A 15793-nucleotide genomic window follows, 5' to 3' on the forward strand; every position below is an offset into this window, starting at 1 on the left:
ACATCATCGTGATTATCTGGGTCGTGAAGATCTTTTTTGTACAGTTCTGTGTATTCTTGCCACCTCTTAATATCTTCTGCTTCTGTTAGGTCCATACCATTTCTGTCCTTTATCAAGTCCATCTTTGCATGAAATGTTCCCTTGATATCTCTAATTTTCTTGAAGAGATCTCTAGTTTTTCCCATTCTGTTCTTTTCCTCTATTTCTTTGCACTGATCGCTGAAGAAGGCTTTCTTATCTCTTCTTGCTATTCTTTGGAACTCTGCATTCAGATGCTTATATCTTTCCTTTTCTCCTTTGCTTTTCGCCTCTCTTCTTTTCACAGCTATTTGTAAGGCCTCCCCAGACAGCCATTTTGCTTTCTAGTGTTGGCCTAAGTGTGATATACCGACTCGATGGAAATGAGTTTGAGTGAACTCCGGGAGTTGGTGATGGACAGGGAGGTCTGGCGAGCTGCAATTCATGGGGTTGCAAAGAATCGGACACGACTGAGCGACTGAACTAAAGTGTGATATTTTTTGGGAGGCTTGTTATTAATAAAATGCAGATTTTCGGGCTCACCCTAAGCCCACTGAACAGAATTACCGCGGGCACACCCGACTCTGCCTTCACAAGTTTTCCAGTTGTGTCACGTTTCCGTCCGCCTTTTCAAGGCCGGTGAAGTCAATCCGCCAGAGGGCGGCGCTCTTCCCCAGTCTGCCAAGCTCCGGCTCCCGGAAGAGCTGCTCTATCCGCCTTCGCCGCTGCACTCGCCTCTTCTCTTCCGTTTCCGGTGTCCCCCCACAGTCATGGCTGCCGCCGCCGCCGGGCCTGGGGCGCCTCTGTCCCCAGACGAATTGCTTCCGAAAGGCGATGCCGAGAAGCCTGAGGAGGAGCTGGAGGAGGAAGACGACGAGGAGGTACTGAGCGCCGCAGGGCAGAGAGGGGCTGGGAGGTGTGGGCAGGGAGTGGGTGTGTGGGATCCGCGTGCTGCGGAATCTGGACGAAGGCGCCTCGCGGAGCCCGGAGAGGTCCTAACGGAGGCGTCTCCGGGAGGCGGGGTGAGGCCCTGCTGGAACCGGGTTGTGCCGGCGTCGGGGGGTGATCGCCGCAGCTTCGGCCCATATCCACGCCTCTTCCACCACAGCTAGATGAAACCCTAGCGGAGAGACTGTGGGGTCTGACAGAGATGTTCCCGGAGAGGGTCCGGTCCGCGGCTGGAGCCACTTTTGATCTCTCCCTCTTCGTGGCTCAAAAAATGTACAGGTAAGGGACAAGGGCCAAGACACTGGGATGTGCCTGGCGCGATCGAGGTGCCCTGAATGAAGACGGGCTTTGGAAGCAGCACAGCTGGGTCGGAGGCCACCTAGACCACTGAGTGACCTTGGCTTGGTGCCACCTTAACCTTCCTTGGTCTTGATTTTCTCTTCTGTAAAGTGAGGCTTCTTATCTGGTGGGGGTCATTGTGAGGATCAGATTATGTGAGATAATGTGTAATAAAAGCAGCATTGTGAGAACTCAGTTCAGACTCTTATTAAACGTACAGCCCCCAGAACTGCTCCTCCTGTTTGTGGCAGGAGTACGGTGCAGGGGTTGGGTAGAACACGTTTATCAAAAACGTAGGTGTGTGGAGGGTGAGAGGTTTGGTTACTAGTTCGTGCCTGGGGAAGCTGTCTGTCTTTGTCTCGCCGTCACGCTCATGCTCCCTGTGCAGGTTTTCCAGGGCAGCCTTGTGGATTGGAACCACTTCCTTCATGATCCTGGTTCTTCCGGTCGTCTTTGAAACTGAGAAGTTGCAGATGGAACAACAGCAGCAGCTGCAGCAACGGCAGGTGAGCCCAGACCCTGGGCTTTTTGCCAGTAGTGGTGACACAAGTTTGTTTATTCCTCCAGCACCTGGGTAGGGCATGTGCCATGCAGGATTGGGATCTGGCCCAAGCCCTTTGGGTACCTGAGCATTGTTTTCGCAACATTGTTTTCATAGACTTTGTCTGCCCAGATAGGTATGATGAAAATGAGACCCTTGGGTCTGTACAATGCCTTACACCCCTCCTTTTCTTTTCCAGATACTTCTAGGGCCTAATACAGGGCTGTCAGGAGGAATGCCCGGGGCTCTACCTTCACTTCCTGGAAAAATCTAGATTGCTACTGCTATATTTGACCTGTCTTGGTGGGAAGAAGTTTGAAAATTCAGTAGTGTTTGAACTGCTGATTATTGGATTTTTTTTTTTTTTTTTAAACTTTGGCACATTGCTCTATAAACCTGGTGGCGGGATTTATCCCCACATTGGCTCGTGGAGACTCCTCACTTGCAGCTGTGCCCTCCACTGTCCTGACTTATTTCTCTCCTCAATGCTGATACCAGAGTGCAGCAACGCAGACGGTTACTCCAACTCTGGCCATCCACCCCCCTCACTAAATTACTCCTGGTGGAAGATCTCACTATTCCGTTGCTGGGGTGGGAACTGATTGCCGTGGAGAAGGATGTGCTCCTGACCGTTAATGGAATGGAGATGTTGGGGAGGGATGTGCACACAAGATAAAATACAAAATGCATTAATTACAGCTCTGCTGCAAAGCAGCCACTGTGAATTTCTGTGTATGTTGGAAAGGATGGAGGGAGGGCTGGCAGCTTCAGCCACAAGATGGGGACTGGAGGACAGAGCAGGAGCTCATTTCCTCCAATATTCTGGCTGTTAGACTTGTGTGTATATGTGTCTAAAAGGAAAAAAAAGTCAGTGCTCACATTTTGTATTTAAATATTAAAAAAAAAATGATTCCAACAAAAAAATGTCTTCCAAGTGCTTGTGATACATACCTGGAAGTTACTGGGACCATTTTAGCAGGACAAAGCAGCTGCCCCTCATGTTTTCTCTCACCTAAGCCAGCAGCACCATTTAATACTGACTCCATAAGGCCAAAAAGGTAAAAAATTCCTTTGTCCAAGAACCTCTCTTGAGTTCCAGCAATCACTTTCGGGTCTGCCAACAGAGGATAGGGTCCACGTACTTGCAGTCATTTCAGTCACTAGGTCGTGTTTGACTCTTTGCGACCCCATGAACTGTAGCCTGCCAGGCTCCTCTATCCATGGCATTTCCCAGGAAAGAATACTGGAGTGGGTTGCCAGGATCTTCCTGACCCAGGGATCGTAACTGCACTGACAGGCACATTCTTGACCACTGAGCCACCTGGCGAATTCTCTAGTGGTTCACCAGTTACGACTCTGCACCTGCACTGCAGGTTTGATCCCTGGTCAGGAAACCAAGATTCCACATGGCCATGCAGCAAGTCCAGAAAAAGAAACAGTTATAAAGGACTTGTAAAGAATGACAGTATTGATTTCTAGTCTGGGAATAGGAAGGTAGCAAGTACAGCTTGGGTTTGTTCTTTTTTAAAAAATACAATTGACCCTTGAAAAATAAAGGGTTGGGGGGACTAACCCTCCATGCAGTCAAGTCTGCGCATTTCTTTTTTCACTGGCCCTGTGTGTGTCTGCAGTTCAACCACAGGTTGTGGTACTGTGGTAGTCATTGAAAAAATTTCATGTATAGTCAACCCACATAGTTCAAACCTGTGCTCTTTGAGGACCAACTGTAATTGCTGATGAGCTCTTAATAGTGAATCCAGCTGTAGCCCTGTCTTTGAAATCTGTAGCTTTTTCACTTAATATACATTTTTATTGGCATTGTGCTAGTAACAATACTAAGCCTTTCATGTGGGCTGCTGGAACCGTATTATACAATTTAGGAGGTGGTAGTATTCTCATTTTGCAGAAGAAAACAGTCCCAGAAAGGTTAAATGATCTGCTCCAGGCTGAACAGAAAATGCCTGATCTGAATTCAAATCTAGACAGCCCCACTTAGAATCCTGCAATGTACTTGATGCTGGGGCCCCCCAGGCCCTCTTGAAATACATGATCTACTTATTAGGGAAAAATATATGACTTGTCAGTAAAGAAAACTTGTACTTAGATGAAGGTTAGGGTTCTTCATATTGTGGAGCCTAGTTTTTTAAGTTAAACTGAGAAATGTCTTAGATTTCTTTTGAATCAAGTCGTACTTGGTGAATCTTGTCTGGATTTTTGAAGTGAAAGGTTTGACCAAAGCACAGTATGTCTCTGAAAGAGGACTTAGAGCAGCTGTGAATGCCTTTTAAAACTAAAGTTCACATTTGAAAATGTACATGGTTACAGGATTCAGACATGAAATTTATGTATGGAGTTTTCCATTTTTAATATCTGGTTAAACAAAATACATCTTTTGTAAACAAACCCAGCACAAGGCCAACAAAAAGGAATAAAAGCAAGAAAAAACAAAAAGCCTAGGGTTGCCCCTTACTGGGCATCAGCGTCGGGCCTGCCCACTTCCTTAAAGGAAGCGGGGCTTTCTGCCCTTGGGCATCAGCATAGGTCCCTCTTCCTAAGCACCAGAATTGGATATGAACAGAGGAACCAGCCCTGAAATGGTTAAGCGTCTTTGCATATCCCATTGGCTTATGGCCTCCAAGTGCACGAGGACTCCTTTGAAGTGCTGTCTGCAGGGGCCCAAGCAGACTGGTGGTGAGTTCTCTCCTCCTCCCAGGAAATGGCTTACATCACTGACAGTGCCCATGGACCCAAGTTCCTGCTTGTGACAGCAAGGTTGGCTGTAACTTCTGGCTGGTGGTGGTTGGAATGTCATTGTGCAGGGGTGACGAGCTCCCTGTGGTGCCAAGCAGGTCTGGTGTAGAAAATGGGGCAGAAGACACTGTGGCCACTTGCTGAGAGGGTGAAACGCAGTAGCTGCTTGGTGGCCTCTGTTACTCAGCGTTAAAAAACTGGCCTTGTGGGATTGAAGATACATGTGCAGAAAAAGTGCTGGTGTAAACATGCACTCCAGTCAGTGGGGAGAAAGCCTCAGCTTCGTCCCATTAAGCTTGCTCAGGCTGGACATGCAAGCCCCAGGCTGGCTCTGCTGCTGGAGAGGAGTCTGACCAGTGGGGCAGCTCTCACCTGCCAAGACCACTGATCTGTGAAGGGCTGAACAGGCCACCTCTGCCTACCCCCTGCCTTGAGACCACCACGGCCCCTTTGGTGACAGGCGGTGTAGTCTAACACTTTTCCTTCTGTTTTCCAAAGTTACCAGGAGAAAAGTGGCCTATAGCTATTTAAAGAGGTGGGGGGGGGGGGGGTCAATTCTCAGTTGATCTGTAAAGGAGACTCCAGAGAGATGACAAACCCAGGTCCTAAGCAGAATGCACATATCTGCCCAACGTGAGGGCTCTGCTTCTGGTCACCAGAGTGACTCCAAGCCTAAGACTTCTACTAATTTGAGCTGCTCCAAATCTCTGAGGGCTTAGCTTCACAATACTTCCCTTGCCCAATGCTGTCTCAAACTAGTAGAATTTGATGGTGAAGGCAGTCTTACTTGTTTCCGATCTTGCCGGGGCAGGTCAGCTGGGAAAACTGCCCTTTGGCCTGTCTTGTGTCCCCAAACCTCCTAACCAGTGCAGTGAAGTGGCAGGGACCAAGCTGGAGTGAGGCAGACAGGCTGTCCATGCCTGTCCCCAGCCTGGCTTTGGCCACATTCTCTTAGGTATCTAGCTCACCCTGTCATGTTAGAATATTGCAGGATTCAACCACCCGGCATGGAATATTAGAGAACTTTTTCATTATCAGACTTCAAGGATGGCCATAAACCACTCTTAAAAACGGGGTCAGGGTGGCATTGAGGGCTGGAGATGGCATGCTGAGCGGCTGCTGCAGCTCTGGAGATGGTTTCCTGAGAGGCCTTTCTGCCCTGAGGCCTTCAAGCCAGTCCCATGGGCTTTGTCTGGACTGTGTTCAGACTCACCGGCTGCCAGGGAAGGGGACGGGGAGGCAGCTTCCCCCGGGGGTCAGAGCAGCAGTGAACTCCAGCAGAGCCTCTGCCAAGCCCTCACAGAAACCAGGAGAGGCAGCTGAGACCCACCTTCCTTTCTCCTCTCTAAAATAAAACCAAGGTCTCCACAGCTCACCCTAAGCACACAGAGCTCCTGCTTTCCTTTTCCAGGAGCAAGTAACGCTGGTTGGTCCTTCTAACAGTCCACATGTCTGTCCTATTGCACTGTCAAATCAGAGGGGAAAAAAAACCCGATGAGATGTTTGGGGAAGTGGCAAGGGCAGACCCACGGTAGAGGCCGCAGCACAGCACGGAGGATTTCAGGAGGCTGAGGTGGCAGGAGGCTGGCTGGGGCTGCATCACACATCAGCCCTCCAACTCTGATGCGCCTCCACCTCTTCTGGTACCACCAGCAGGAGTTCACAGTTCTTTCCTCGCAAATGATGTTTTAGAAATTTCCTACAGGAAAAAAAGGGTACATCAAAGAGAAAATGAAATGCTAGTAAAACTGCAAATGCCAGTCTTGGGGCCACATGTTCACTGCCAGGCAGTAACCTTGTTGTTTATACCCTGGCAGTCCTGAACACAGTCTAGTCGTCTTGTTCTTGGAGCACTCCACGTTTGGTTACCTCTCAATCTTTCCAGTTAAATCTCCAATCTGAACTTTTGCTCATCCTCATATATTACTGCCAACAGTAGCCAGTTCTGTGAGGAAGAGAGCCCCAAGTATTCTTAAGAACTTCTAATTGTTAAAAAAAAAAAAAAAGAAAAGAAAAGGTTCCTTCTTTGGTCCTAAGAAAATTTAGCCCTCTGTGGCCCAAATGTCTGTCTTCCTTTCTCTGAACTGGCAGCTATACTGTCACAACTGTCTAAGTTGGAGAATGTTACAAGGGCAGTCCCACCAAACCGGAAAGCCAGCATCCAAGGTAATGGCACTTCTCTACCAGGGGACTAACATCCTCTGGGGCCATGGAAGATTCAGGTCTTTTAAATCTAAGACCCTGTGATTCTAAGTAACAACAGGGAGAGGATCCACAGAGCTAGGAATTTCACACTTGCCTTGTCAAACACTCAAAGGTAAGTTCAACCTGCCACTACACCAGCCACACAGGTACCTGAGCTCACTCTTGCCTCCAATCCATTCGGGCATCTTCAGTTTGGAGTCGAGGTTGTAGTAGGCACCTCCCACCTCTCGAACACAGATCCAGTGCTGCCTTTTGAGTGGCAGCTTCAGGGGACCCCAGCACAGGCTGGAGGGCAGGTTCATAATGAAGCCCATAACGTTTGTGAGAGCAATGGCGCCAACATCCCTGCAGAACAGAAACAGAGTCAGGCTCCACGGTGTCAGCCAGCTCCCCAGGATTCCCTGGCTGTAACCCCACCACTGGCTTCCTTTCCAGCTGAGTGTCAGATCCCTTCAAGTCAAGCCTGGTTCGATTACCTGCGCTTGTCCCACCAAACAGCTTCATAGCCTTTGGTCTGAAGTGCTGCCATAATGACGTTCACATCGTAGTTCCCATTTCCCAGCATGCTCTTCTTGTGGGGGGTCACCATGGTGTTTGGCGATAGCCTGCAAATGCGACAGGAGGGAAGCTGAGATGGGCTGGCCAGCCCAAGCCCTCCTGGCCCCACACGGGCAGGGACAGAAGACACTCTACACCACTGCCCCTGGAAGCCTGTTGCCGTCCGCTAAAGTTAGTGTAACCAGCTTTTTACTAAAGTATTTTGTAGTCTGGGCTCCTGCTGTCTAGGGATTTATCTTTCTTTTGACGCAAAACAGTAATTCAGCAGTGGTGGCACCTATCTGCCTGCTACTTAGAAAGTGCGTCTATAGTGAATTCAATGGATACAAAGAAAAATCTCTCATTTATGAAATCCCCAGACTTCCCTTTTCTGAAATCTTCTTTGCTGATCTCCCTGCTTTGATACAGCCTTTTTTGTAACATTAGAAAATAGGATTTGATATTTTGATTTGCATGGGTAGTACCTGTCATTAGTTTTATTTTTTACAATTTAAATGCTTTCTATTTAAGGCCTGCATACTTGGTAATTATTAATTATTAAATACTCAAAGGCCTACACACAGGTAACATCAATGTATGAACTGGGGCCACAGGGAAAGCGATTAAAAACAGTATTAAACTGAAATGCATGAACCACCTAAAGGTATTCCAAATATACACGTGTGTGAATTACTGGAATTTGAAAGAAAATACACCAACTGAAAAATACTTTTACCACCAGACAAGTAAAACTCAACTGCAGTCTGGTTCGCTTGCTGGCTTTAAGCCATCTTTGAGTCAGCCCTCTTTAGCCACTCCTCCATCTTCAGATAAGGTCAGTTCTGGAGGCATTTCCGACCTTATTAATTTGCTTTCGCCGGCTGCGCAGGCCAGGACCTGCAGAAAGGTGGGGCAGCACACATCTCACCCCAAGGAGACGTCGTGAGTCCCTCAGGAATACAGGTGGAGAATGGCCATCTAGGAGGCTGCTAACTGCCATCTCCAGAAGAGAATCAGATCTTGCAGTCAACTCTAAAAATTTAAGAGATCTTAGACTCTACACACAGCAACCATACTGGTATTTTTCCAACATACTCTTGCCGCTGCTTAAACCCTCTAAGGCGCCCAAAGCACTTAAATACGATCTAAATGACCTTGGCAGGTCTGTAAGACCCTTAGGATTCTGCTGACCTCATCACTACCTCCCAGCACAAAGACCTTCTGTCTGCTACCTGGACACACAAGCTCTCTCTTTCGGGCCTCCGCACTCACTGTCTCCGATGTCTGGAATGCTCTTCCCCTACATCTCCACTCGGCCTGCTCCTCATCATGTGGGTCTCAAGCGTTACTGCCCTAGAGACCTTTTCTCACCGGCCAACCTTAACTTTCTCCCAGTCATTTCCTCTTACATCCACCTGCTCCAATTTAATTACAGCCCAGGTTACTACCAGACGTTTTCTGACTTGCCTGTGGGCTAATAAGAGGAAAGGCCAGCCAAGTCCCTTGGCTTGGGTCTAAAATGTAGCTTGATAGGATAAAGGCTCTCAGTGCATTCTTGAGCACTTAGATTAAATGAGAAAGCCTATGGAAGAAAGCCTATCTCAAGATATATCGAGTTGCTTTCTTTCACCAACTTTTCAACAGCATCTCGACCCCTTCAGTGAAGTCTCCAGCCAGTAGATGCACGAAGGTTCCAGTGGAGAAATTGCCAAGTCTTCCACCTCTTTTGCCACCTAACTCGCTACCAGGCTTGACCCTTAGTGCTGTCCCCTCAGTGTGTTCCCAAGGACCACAGAAGGTGCTCAGTACAGTAGCTGAATGAATCACGGAAACAGGTTACCCCTAAAATGCCAATATTTACCTTGAGTCTCCAGGAGACAGCGGTTGGGGTGGAGTTTGGGGAGGTGGGTTAGTAAAAGGTTTCAGTTTCCAAACATCCTTGACTGCAGTTTTTTGAAGTGCATCTTTGAGGACTAGAGTTTCCAAGGGCGTCTTCCCCTTGTCCTACATCTTCTATCTCAGATTCAAACCCTTGCCTGTCTATTCCTCCTCTCTCCCCCTAACTGGAGGCCCCTTATCTCACACCTGGATATTTTGAAACAGGTTCCTAAATTGACCTCCGTGCTTCCAAACACTCCTTCCACCTACTCAGCCTGTATGTTCCTGCCACATTCACCAAAGTGTCATTTCAGTTACTTACGTAAGAGCTGCTGATGGAGCCAACTGCCTCGTTGGCCAACTCCGGCCCTCGCAGCCTACTTGATGTGCTGTTTCCCTTTCACTGGGCTTAGTGTACTTTAGGTACCATGACCGTGCGGCCTCTTTTCTTTAGCCTAGTCCTTGTTCCAAGCTAAATCCTAAAGCTTTTTCAAGTTCCACCTAACACCCAGCCTTTTCCATGAAACCCTTCTTGACTCCAATGTAGTAGGAAAAAAGAGAGCGATCTAAGGACCACACATATTTGAGTTCACATCCAAGCAGCATCAGTATCAATTTTGAGATTTAATCTCCATGCCTGTTAGCTTACCTGTAAACATGGGAACTATTCCTATCTTATAGGACCATTGAAGAATTCAGTTATTTCACACTTGTCCAATGAAACAGCAGATGGAGGAGTGGCTAAATAAATAAATGCCCAAAGTGAAGAGGTGACTGTATCTCTCATAGCTGGGCACTAGCAACTGAATAACCATGTGTTTGCCAAACCAATCAATATAGGAAAGGCCAAGAATGGTTTCCATCTCAATCCTACAGGAGAGGTCATTTGACTAAGTGGAATCCAGGGACTTCCCTGGTGGTCCAGTGGTTCAGACTCTGTGCTTCTTGTGCAGGAGCACGGGTTCAACCCCTGGCTGGGAAACTAAGCTGCCACAGGCTGGGTGCAACCAACAAGAAAAAAAAGATAAAAAAATTTTTGAAGAAGGGGCTCTATCCATTGTGCCCATTAAACCAGCACTTGTTTTTACTTTAACAATAATCAGGTGCCCACTGTATTAGCTACTTTTAAGAGATTTATCACGTAATCCTTCCAACAATCTTGAGATTAACCCCGCAGTGTAAACAAGGAAGCTGAGGTACAGAGGTCAGGGTGGCTTGAATAGTCATATACAGCTAGTAAGTAGCAGAGCTAGGAATTCACCTCTAAACCTAAAGCTACACTCAACAGTCTCCTGGATACCTCAATACAGCTCCCGCTGAATCCCATGGGAATCCTACTGTCTCAGTGGAATGTTTTCCTGAGATTCCGCAGCGATCTCCTGTTAAAGACTGTCTTAATAATTTCCACAGAGATTCTGAACTATACACTAGCCTCTCATTTTTGTCACCAAGGCAGACGTAAGAGCCCTGAGACGTGAAGTCATCCTCAAGTGAGAAGATGGGTTCCAGTTTTCCCCTGATGTCTGAGTCCTCAGTTAAGGCTCTGGTCCTCTCCTGTGGTTACCACTGTGTTTGTCTAAGGTGATGTTTCAGGTTTCAATGAAAAGGAGATGTGGAAACATTTCATCAAGATTCCTTTTCTCTCAATTTTTTCCTTTTTATCAGTTCTGAAGAGGTGTGACCTTAGAAAATATGGCTCGGGACCTCCTAATGTGTTTTTAAATTTTTAAATACATAAAAAGCACAGATTACAGGGCCAGGCACACCGAAGGGTTCTGTAGGTGGTGGCGATGAGGAGGAGTCTGCCTGGCCCTTGGATAAGAAAATTTAAATCTCTAGAGGTTAACACTCAACAACATGTTTTCTCAGTTTACAACCACCATACCTTTAATGTGGCTCCTCCCTTTGAATGTGTGCTCAGGGACTTTTTAATGGGGGGTAGAAGGGCTTCTCTGTGGCAGAGGATGTTCACCAGCATCTGTAATCCCTTATAGTTTGATCTTTTCTCCAATTTCAGTTGTTCATCCTTTCCAACCTCTCGCTATGACTACAGTCGTGACCACTACCTTCAAATCCTGGACTGAGCCTGTCACACTGGACTGTCTCTGCCCTGTTCCTGCGTTGCTGTCATTAGCTCAGTCCTTTCCAAATCCCTATTCATTTCCATTTCTACCATGAGTCATCTCATACCCACAACTGCACTGAAACTCCACCCTGCTTTTGTATTTCTTCTACCTGGCTAGAATTCAACTACAAGGACGAACTTCCTCTCAACAAATGGCATTAATCAAAAACTTTTCCCCATTTCTACCATTTATCAACATCTTCAAAACAGCACAGAACTTAGAATCTGGGAATTTAAAATTATCTAGTTAACATTACTGTCAACATTACTCTTTTCTGTTAAGATCCAAACAGATTATCTTTTTCCCTTTAAACTGCTCTAAATTCCAAAGTTCTAATTCACTTAAATCTATTCTCAAGCTGGGTCAATGTACAGTTCTGAGCTGTATTACTTCTCTGTGGCTAAGTCTTCTTCAGCTTGCTTTCTTTACAGCACTGAGTGGTGCCTGGCACACTGCAGGCAGCTAGTAAATGTTTGCTTAAAAAATTCCATCCTCTCTCCCTCACCTCTTCTCCCCCTTTTTTTTCCCCTCTGATTCCTTTCACACTTCTTTGTTTCTCTGTATTCACACAGAATCTTCCCATATTAAATACTCTGTACAGAATGCCACCTCTCGAGTGGTAGGGTACAAATATTCTCATATTTACATGGACATTTACATCATGCTGACAGGTAACTGGACAATGCAGTACAACTTGCTAAAGCTTCAAAAGCCAGGAACAGAACTTTGGTTCTATGTGAGTTTAGTAAATATTTAGCATTCTTTCAATCGGGGAAAACACAGCTGAAAGAGTCCTGATATTATCCATGAACAGCTTATAATCACAGTCCACATCTTCAGACCCAGGCCCAACTTCCTAGAAGGATGAGCAGCTACTGATGATATAATTGCTCTGACATCCCTTCCCAATATTCAGGAAGGAGCAGGGCAGTTAGGAAAGCAGGTCCTCCATTCACAAAGCTTGGGTCCAAATCCTGCGATTAATAGTCTCTGTTCCCTCATCTGAAAAAATCAGAAGTAACAGAATCTACCTTGTAAGATGGGTGTCAGGAGTGAGGTAACACAAGGAAAGCACTCAGAACAGTGCTCTGCACGGAGTGAGTGCTCATCTGCGTTAGTGATTATCATCATGTTGGCCTGGGCCAAATTTATCGCAGTGAAAAACTTCTGAATGGGCACACAGAATCTTGTACTCGACTTTTGCTAGTTGAGTGAAACTGGATAAATTGCTTAAGGTGAATTCTGGTTTCCTAGGATCACTCCTAATCAGGTTGTAAGATTGTCAGAATTCAAAGTACTAAGCACATCCGAGCACTCAGGGTCTTTTCCTTCTCCCTAGTCTTCAATTAGGAAATAATTTGCAAATATTCAGTCAGGAGTAAAGATGTATTAATGGCTGGCCAAATGGAAGCAGTCTAAAGGACTGGCCTCCAACAATCTGAGACAAATCATCTCATCTCCCAGGGCCCTATTTCCTGAAGAGAGTTCATTCTACTTGCCAGGTAATGGCTATGATGCAAAGGACACAATGCCTGCTAAGGCATTACTATGGTTATTATTGACCTTGGAAAATAATTACCCTCATTATAACTTTGTCAGCACAACAAGATTAACATTCTTTTAAAAGAGGGCCTATGGTTCTTTTAGGGTAAAAGGTCCATACCTATGCTTCAAAAATCACCCCAGATAGGTTGCTCTCAACTGTAATTCAGGCCCTCCTGGGACCATAATTTCATCTCTGAATGGAGTCAGAGAAGGATCTTCTGTAACTGCCAACATGCACCGCTTGAAGAATTCCTGAGCTTTCCCCGCACTTGAGAACTGAGCAGGATAACTCTTTAGAAGCTGGAGTAGTGAGACAGGCTCACTGCCAAAGTTGCTATGGACTGCAGACATGCTGCTCATCCAGACACTGCTGAACCATTTCTCAAACTCTTTGAGAGAAAAATTTTAAAACATCAAAGCTGAGAGAAAAAAGCTGAACTTCTATCAACCTGTCTGGTAGCACTTTGCAAAGTAGATAAGCAAGGCCATCTGGAATGAAGTAGAAAGGGGAGGGGACCTAGAGTTAGCTTCAAATTATAGCTTTGCTACTTCAAAGCTGTTTGGACATTACTTGACCTTTCCTTCTCTTTCTTTATCAGTAAAATAGAGACAGTAAATGGACTAAGAGAGCTAAACAAAACACCATATAAAAAGCACCAAGGCCAGCACATGGCTTCATAGAGAAGCTGAGTGTTGTGCAAGAAGTTTCTTATGGAACCCACAACATTTCAACTCTGATGACAGGTGATTGAGTGTGTACCTATCTGGTTCCCCTTCTAGGCTCTTAAAACTCCTGGAGGGCAGGACTTGAGCAGCACTAATATCACAGTGGTCAACAGCACAGCAACAAACCTGGATTTAACCTTGGCTTGCTTCATTTCTTGTTATGTTACCTTGGGCAAATTACTGAACTTCTCTGAGCCCTGTCTTTATCCACAAACTGGAAATAACTACACATTCCAATGGACTGTAGAGGGGATCCCTTGAGATAACACCACTGAGGCTCTTAGCACTGACCCTAGCCCACTGGAGGTGCTCAGTAAATGGTCCTGATTCTCTTTCCCATTCCTGTGTCCCTTACACCTGCTAACAGCATCTAGCTAATAAGCCATTAGTTTGAAGGTTTATGCAGCAGAGAAGTTGCCCCATGCACAGAAATTCAGAAAGAGCAAAAACTATATGTATAAAGACCCCAACGAGAAGGGGAGTTTCCTACCTCTGGAAAATCTCTTGCAGCGTTTCCCGGGTGAAGGCATTGCTGTCCTGGAAGACGTTATTGAGGGCGTGCAGAGCACAGAGCTCCCTGCGCTGTTTCTCATGGTAGATTTGTGGGGGTGCTGCCTGGGGCAGCTCCAATGATTCAGATTTGACCTTGTCTCCTTTCCATGGCACGCAACTCATGTTTTTCCTTTTAGGTTCCAGAGAGGGCTAAAAACACCCCACCCTTCCCTCCTGAGGAGGAATGTAAGCTTCTCAGTCTTTTGAGAATTCCTGAGGTCCACCTTACTTTCTGGTGTCCATGATTTATGCTTTGTCACGGGGAGAAGAAAAGGTTGGACTCAAAAGGAAAAATAATCCCCCTCTTCTCAACAAAAAGATAACTTTCGGATTAGCGTATTTCACCGCCACTGTCAAAGTGCAAAAGTTTTAAAAAACCATGTAAAATCAAAGACCTTGTTTTCCTTCTTCCACCCCCTCCAAAAAAACCCAACGATTTTCTTGTTGTATTTTCTCTCTGCAAATGCCAACCAGGCCTCAAGGCAAGACGACCGAATGGAATCGGTCACATCGCTCCTTTTCTTCCATTTCTTTGGAACCACGAAGCCACTGGCTCAGGAGACAAGGCCTAAGCGGCGGATAAAACGCAAATTTCGAGCAGCTAACGAGGGCTGGCTGGCGTGGGTTCGCGGGCCCTGCTGCGGCCTCGGGGGAGGCTCTCCATCCTCTCGGATGCGGCGGGGCCTCGAGAGGCCGAGGCGGACGCAGCTCCTTCGGAAAGCGCGAACTCTCACCCTCTCGACGCGGCCCTACAGAGAAGACAACTCCTGTCAGCTCCGGCGGTGGTGCGGGCCACCGCGGAGGACCGGGCTGCCCCGGGAAGCGGCGCGGCGGGTCCCGCCCCGGCCCCAGCCCCAGGGAAGGTCCTTCGCGGCGACGCGCAGGCCAGTCAGGGGTGGGGCCGGACAGCTCGCCTCGCTCTCGGGGGCCTGGGCCCACCCAGCTCGCAGCCCCCACCCCAACCTCCCCGCCCGTCACGTGAGTGCAAAAACCGAGCCGCCCTCCCGCCGCTCCCCTAACCCCGGTCCCCGCGCCGCCCGGACAGCCTGCCGCCGCGCTGCCGCTCGCCCTCTCACTGCTGCGGGCAGCCACCTGGAGCTGCGGGCCGCCACCTGGGCCGCGCTCCGGGCGGGCGGGCAGGCGAGCGCACGCACCTGAGGCCGACGTCAGCGGTCCCCGCCCGGCGCGTGCTCCGGAAACGCCCTCCTGCGCCGTTTCCCCGCTCCCGCCCGCCGCGGCGTCACGTCTGACGTCAGCGTGACGTCAGCGGCGCCGGCTTCGGGGCGCGGCGGCGGTTCCGTTAACAGGGTGCGGGCTGCTTTGGGTCTCCTAGGGGTGCGGGTTTAGGAGTTCGGGTGCCGCGGCAGCAGCGGCGGCGGCGCCGCTAGCTCGCCGTAGGAAGAGCTAAGTACCGGATTCCTCAGCTCTGTTCCTTCCGGGGCTGGGCTGGCCAGGCGGCCCGGCGAGTCCCACCCCGGTGCCTGTTCCGCCCTTCGCTTCCCCATCTCTCCCCTGGGCGTCGGCTCCGTTCCAGGGCGGCGACCCGGCCCGCGGCTGCACTTTAGCGGCTCTTCCCACCCGTCCGCTTTCTCTGACCGGACTTTTGGGGCTGAGTGTTTGCGCGAAC

At 48.1% G+C, this 15793-nt stretch overlaps 2 protein-coding genes across 2 annotated transcripts; one reads left to right on the forward strand and one right to left on the reverse strand.

Moving 5' to 3' along the window:
• Positions 732 to 3429, forward strand: TOMM22 (translocase of outer mitochondrial membrane 22). The gene is made up of 4 exons (XM_005681079.3): positions 732 to 899; positions 1127 to 1245; positions 1694 to 1811; positions 2046 to 3429. The coding sequence occupies exons 1-4, from the start codon at positions 789 to 791 to the stop codon at positions 2118 to 2120; spliced, it is 423 nt and encodes a 140-aa protein (XP_005681136.1). The 5' UTR covers positions 732 to 788; the 3' UTR covers positions 2121 to 3429.
• Positions 4195 to 14898, reverse strand: JOSD1 (Josephin domain containing 1). Its single transcript, XM_005681080.3, has 4 exons — positions 14105 to 14898; positions 7279 to 7407; positions 6953 to 7147; positions 4195 to 6296 (listed from the first exon to the last, which is right to left on the reverse strand). Exons 1-4 carry the CDS (start codon positions 14287 to 14289, stop codon positions 6197 to 6199), a joined length of 609 nt encoding a protein of 202 aa, XP_005681137.1. The 5' UTR covers positions 14290 to 14898; the 3' UTR covers positions 4195 to 6196.

This window comes from Capra hircus, chromosome 5 (assembly GCF_001704415.2).
Source record: "Capra hircus breed San Clemente chromosome 5, ASM170441v1, whole genome shotgun sequence".
NCBI lineage: Eukaryota > Metazoa > Chordata > Mammalia > Artiodactyla > Bovidae > Capra > Capra hircus.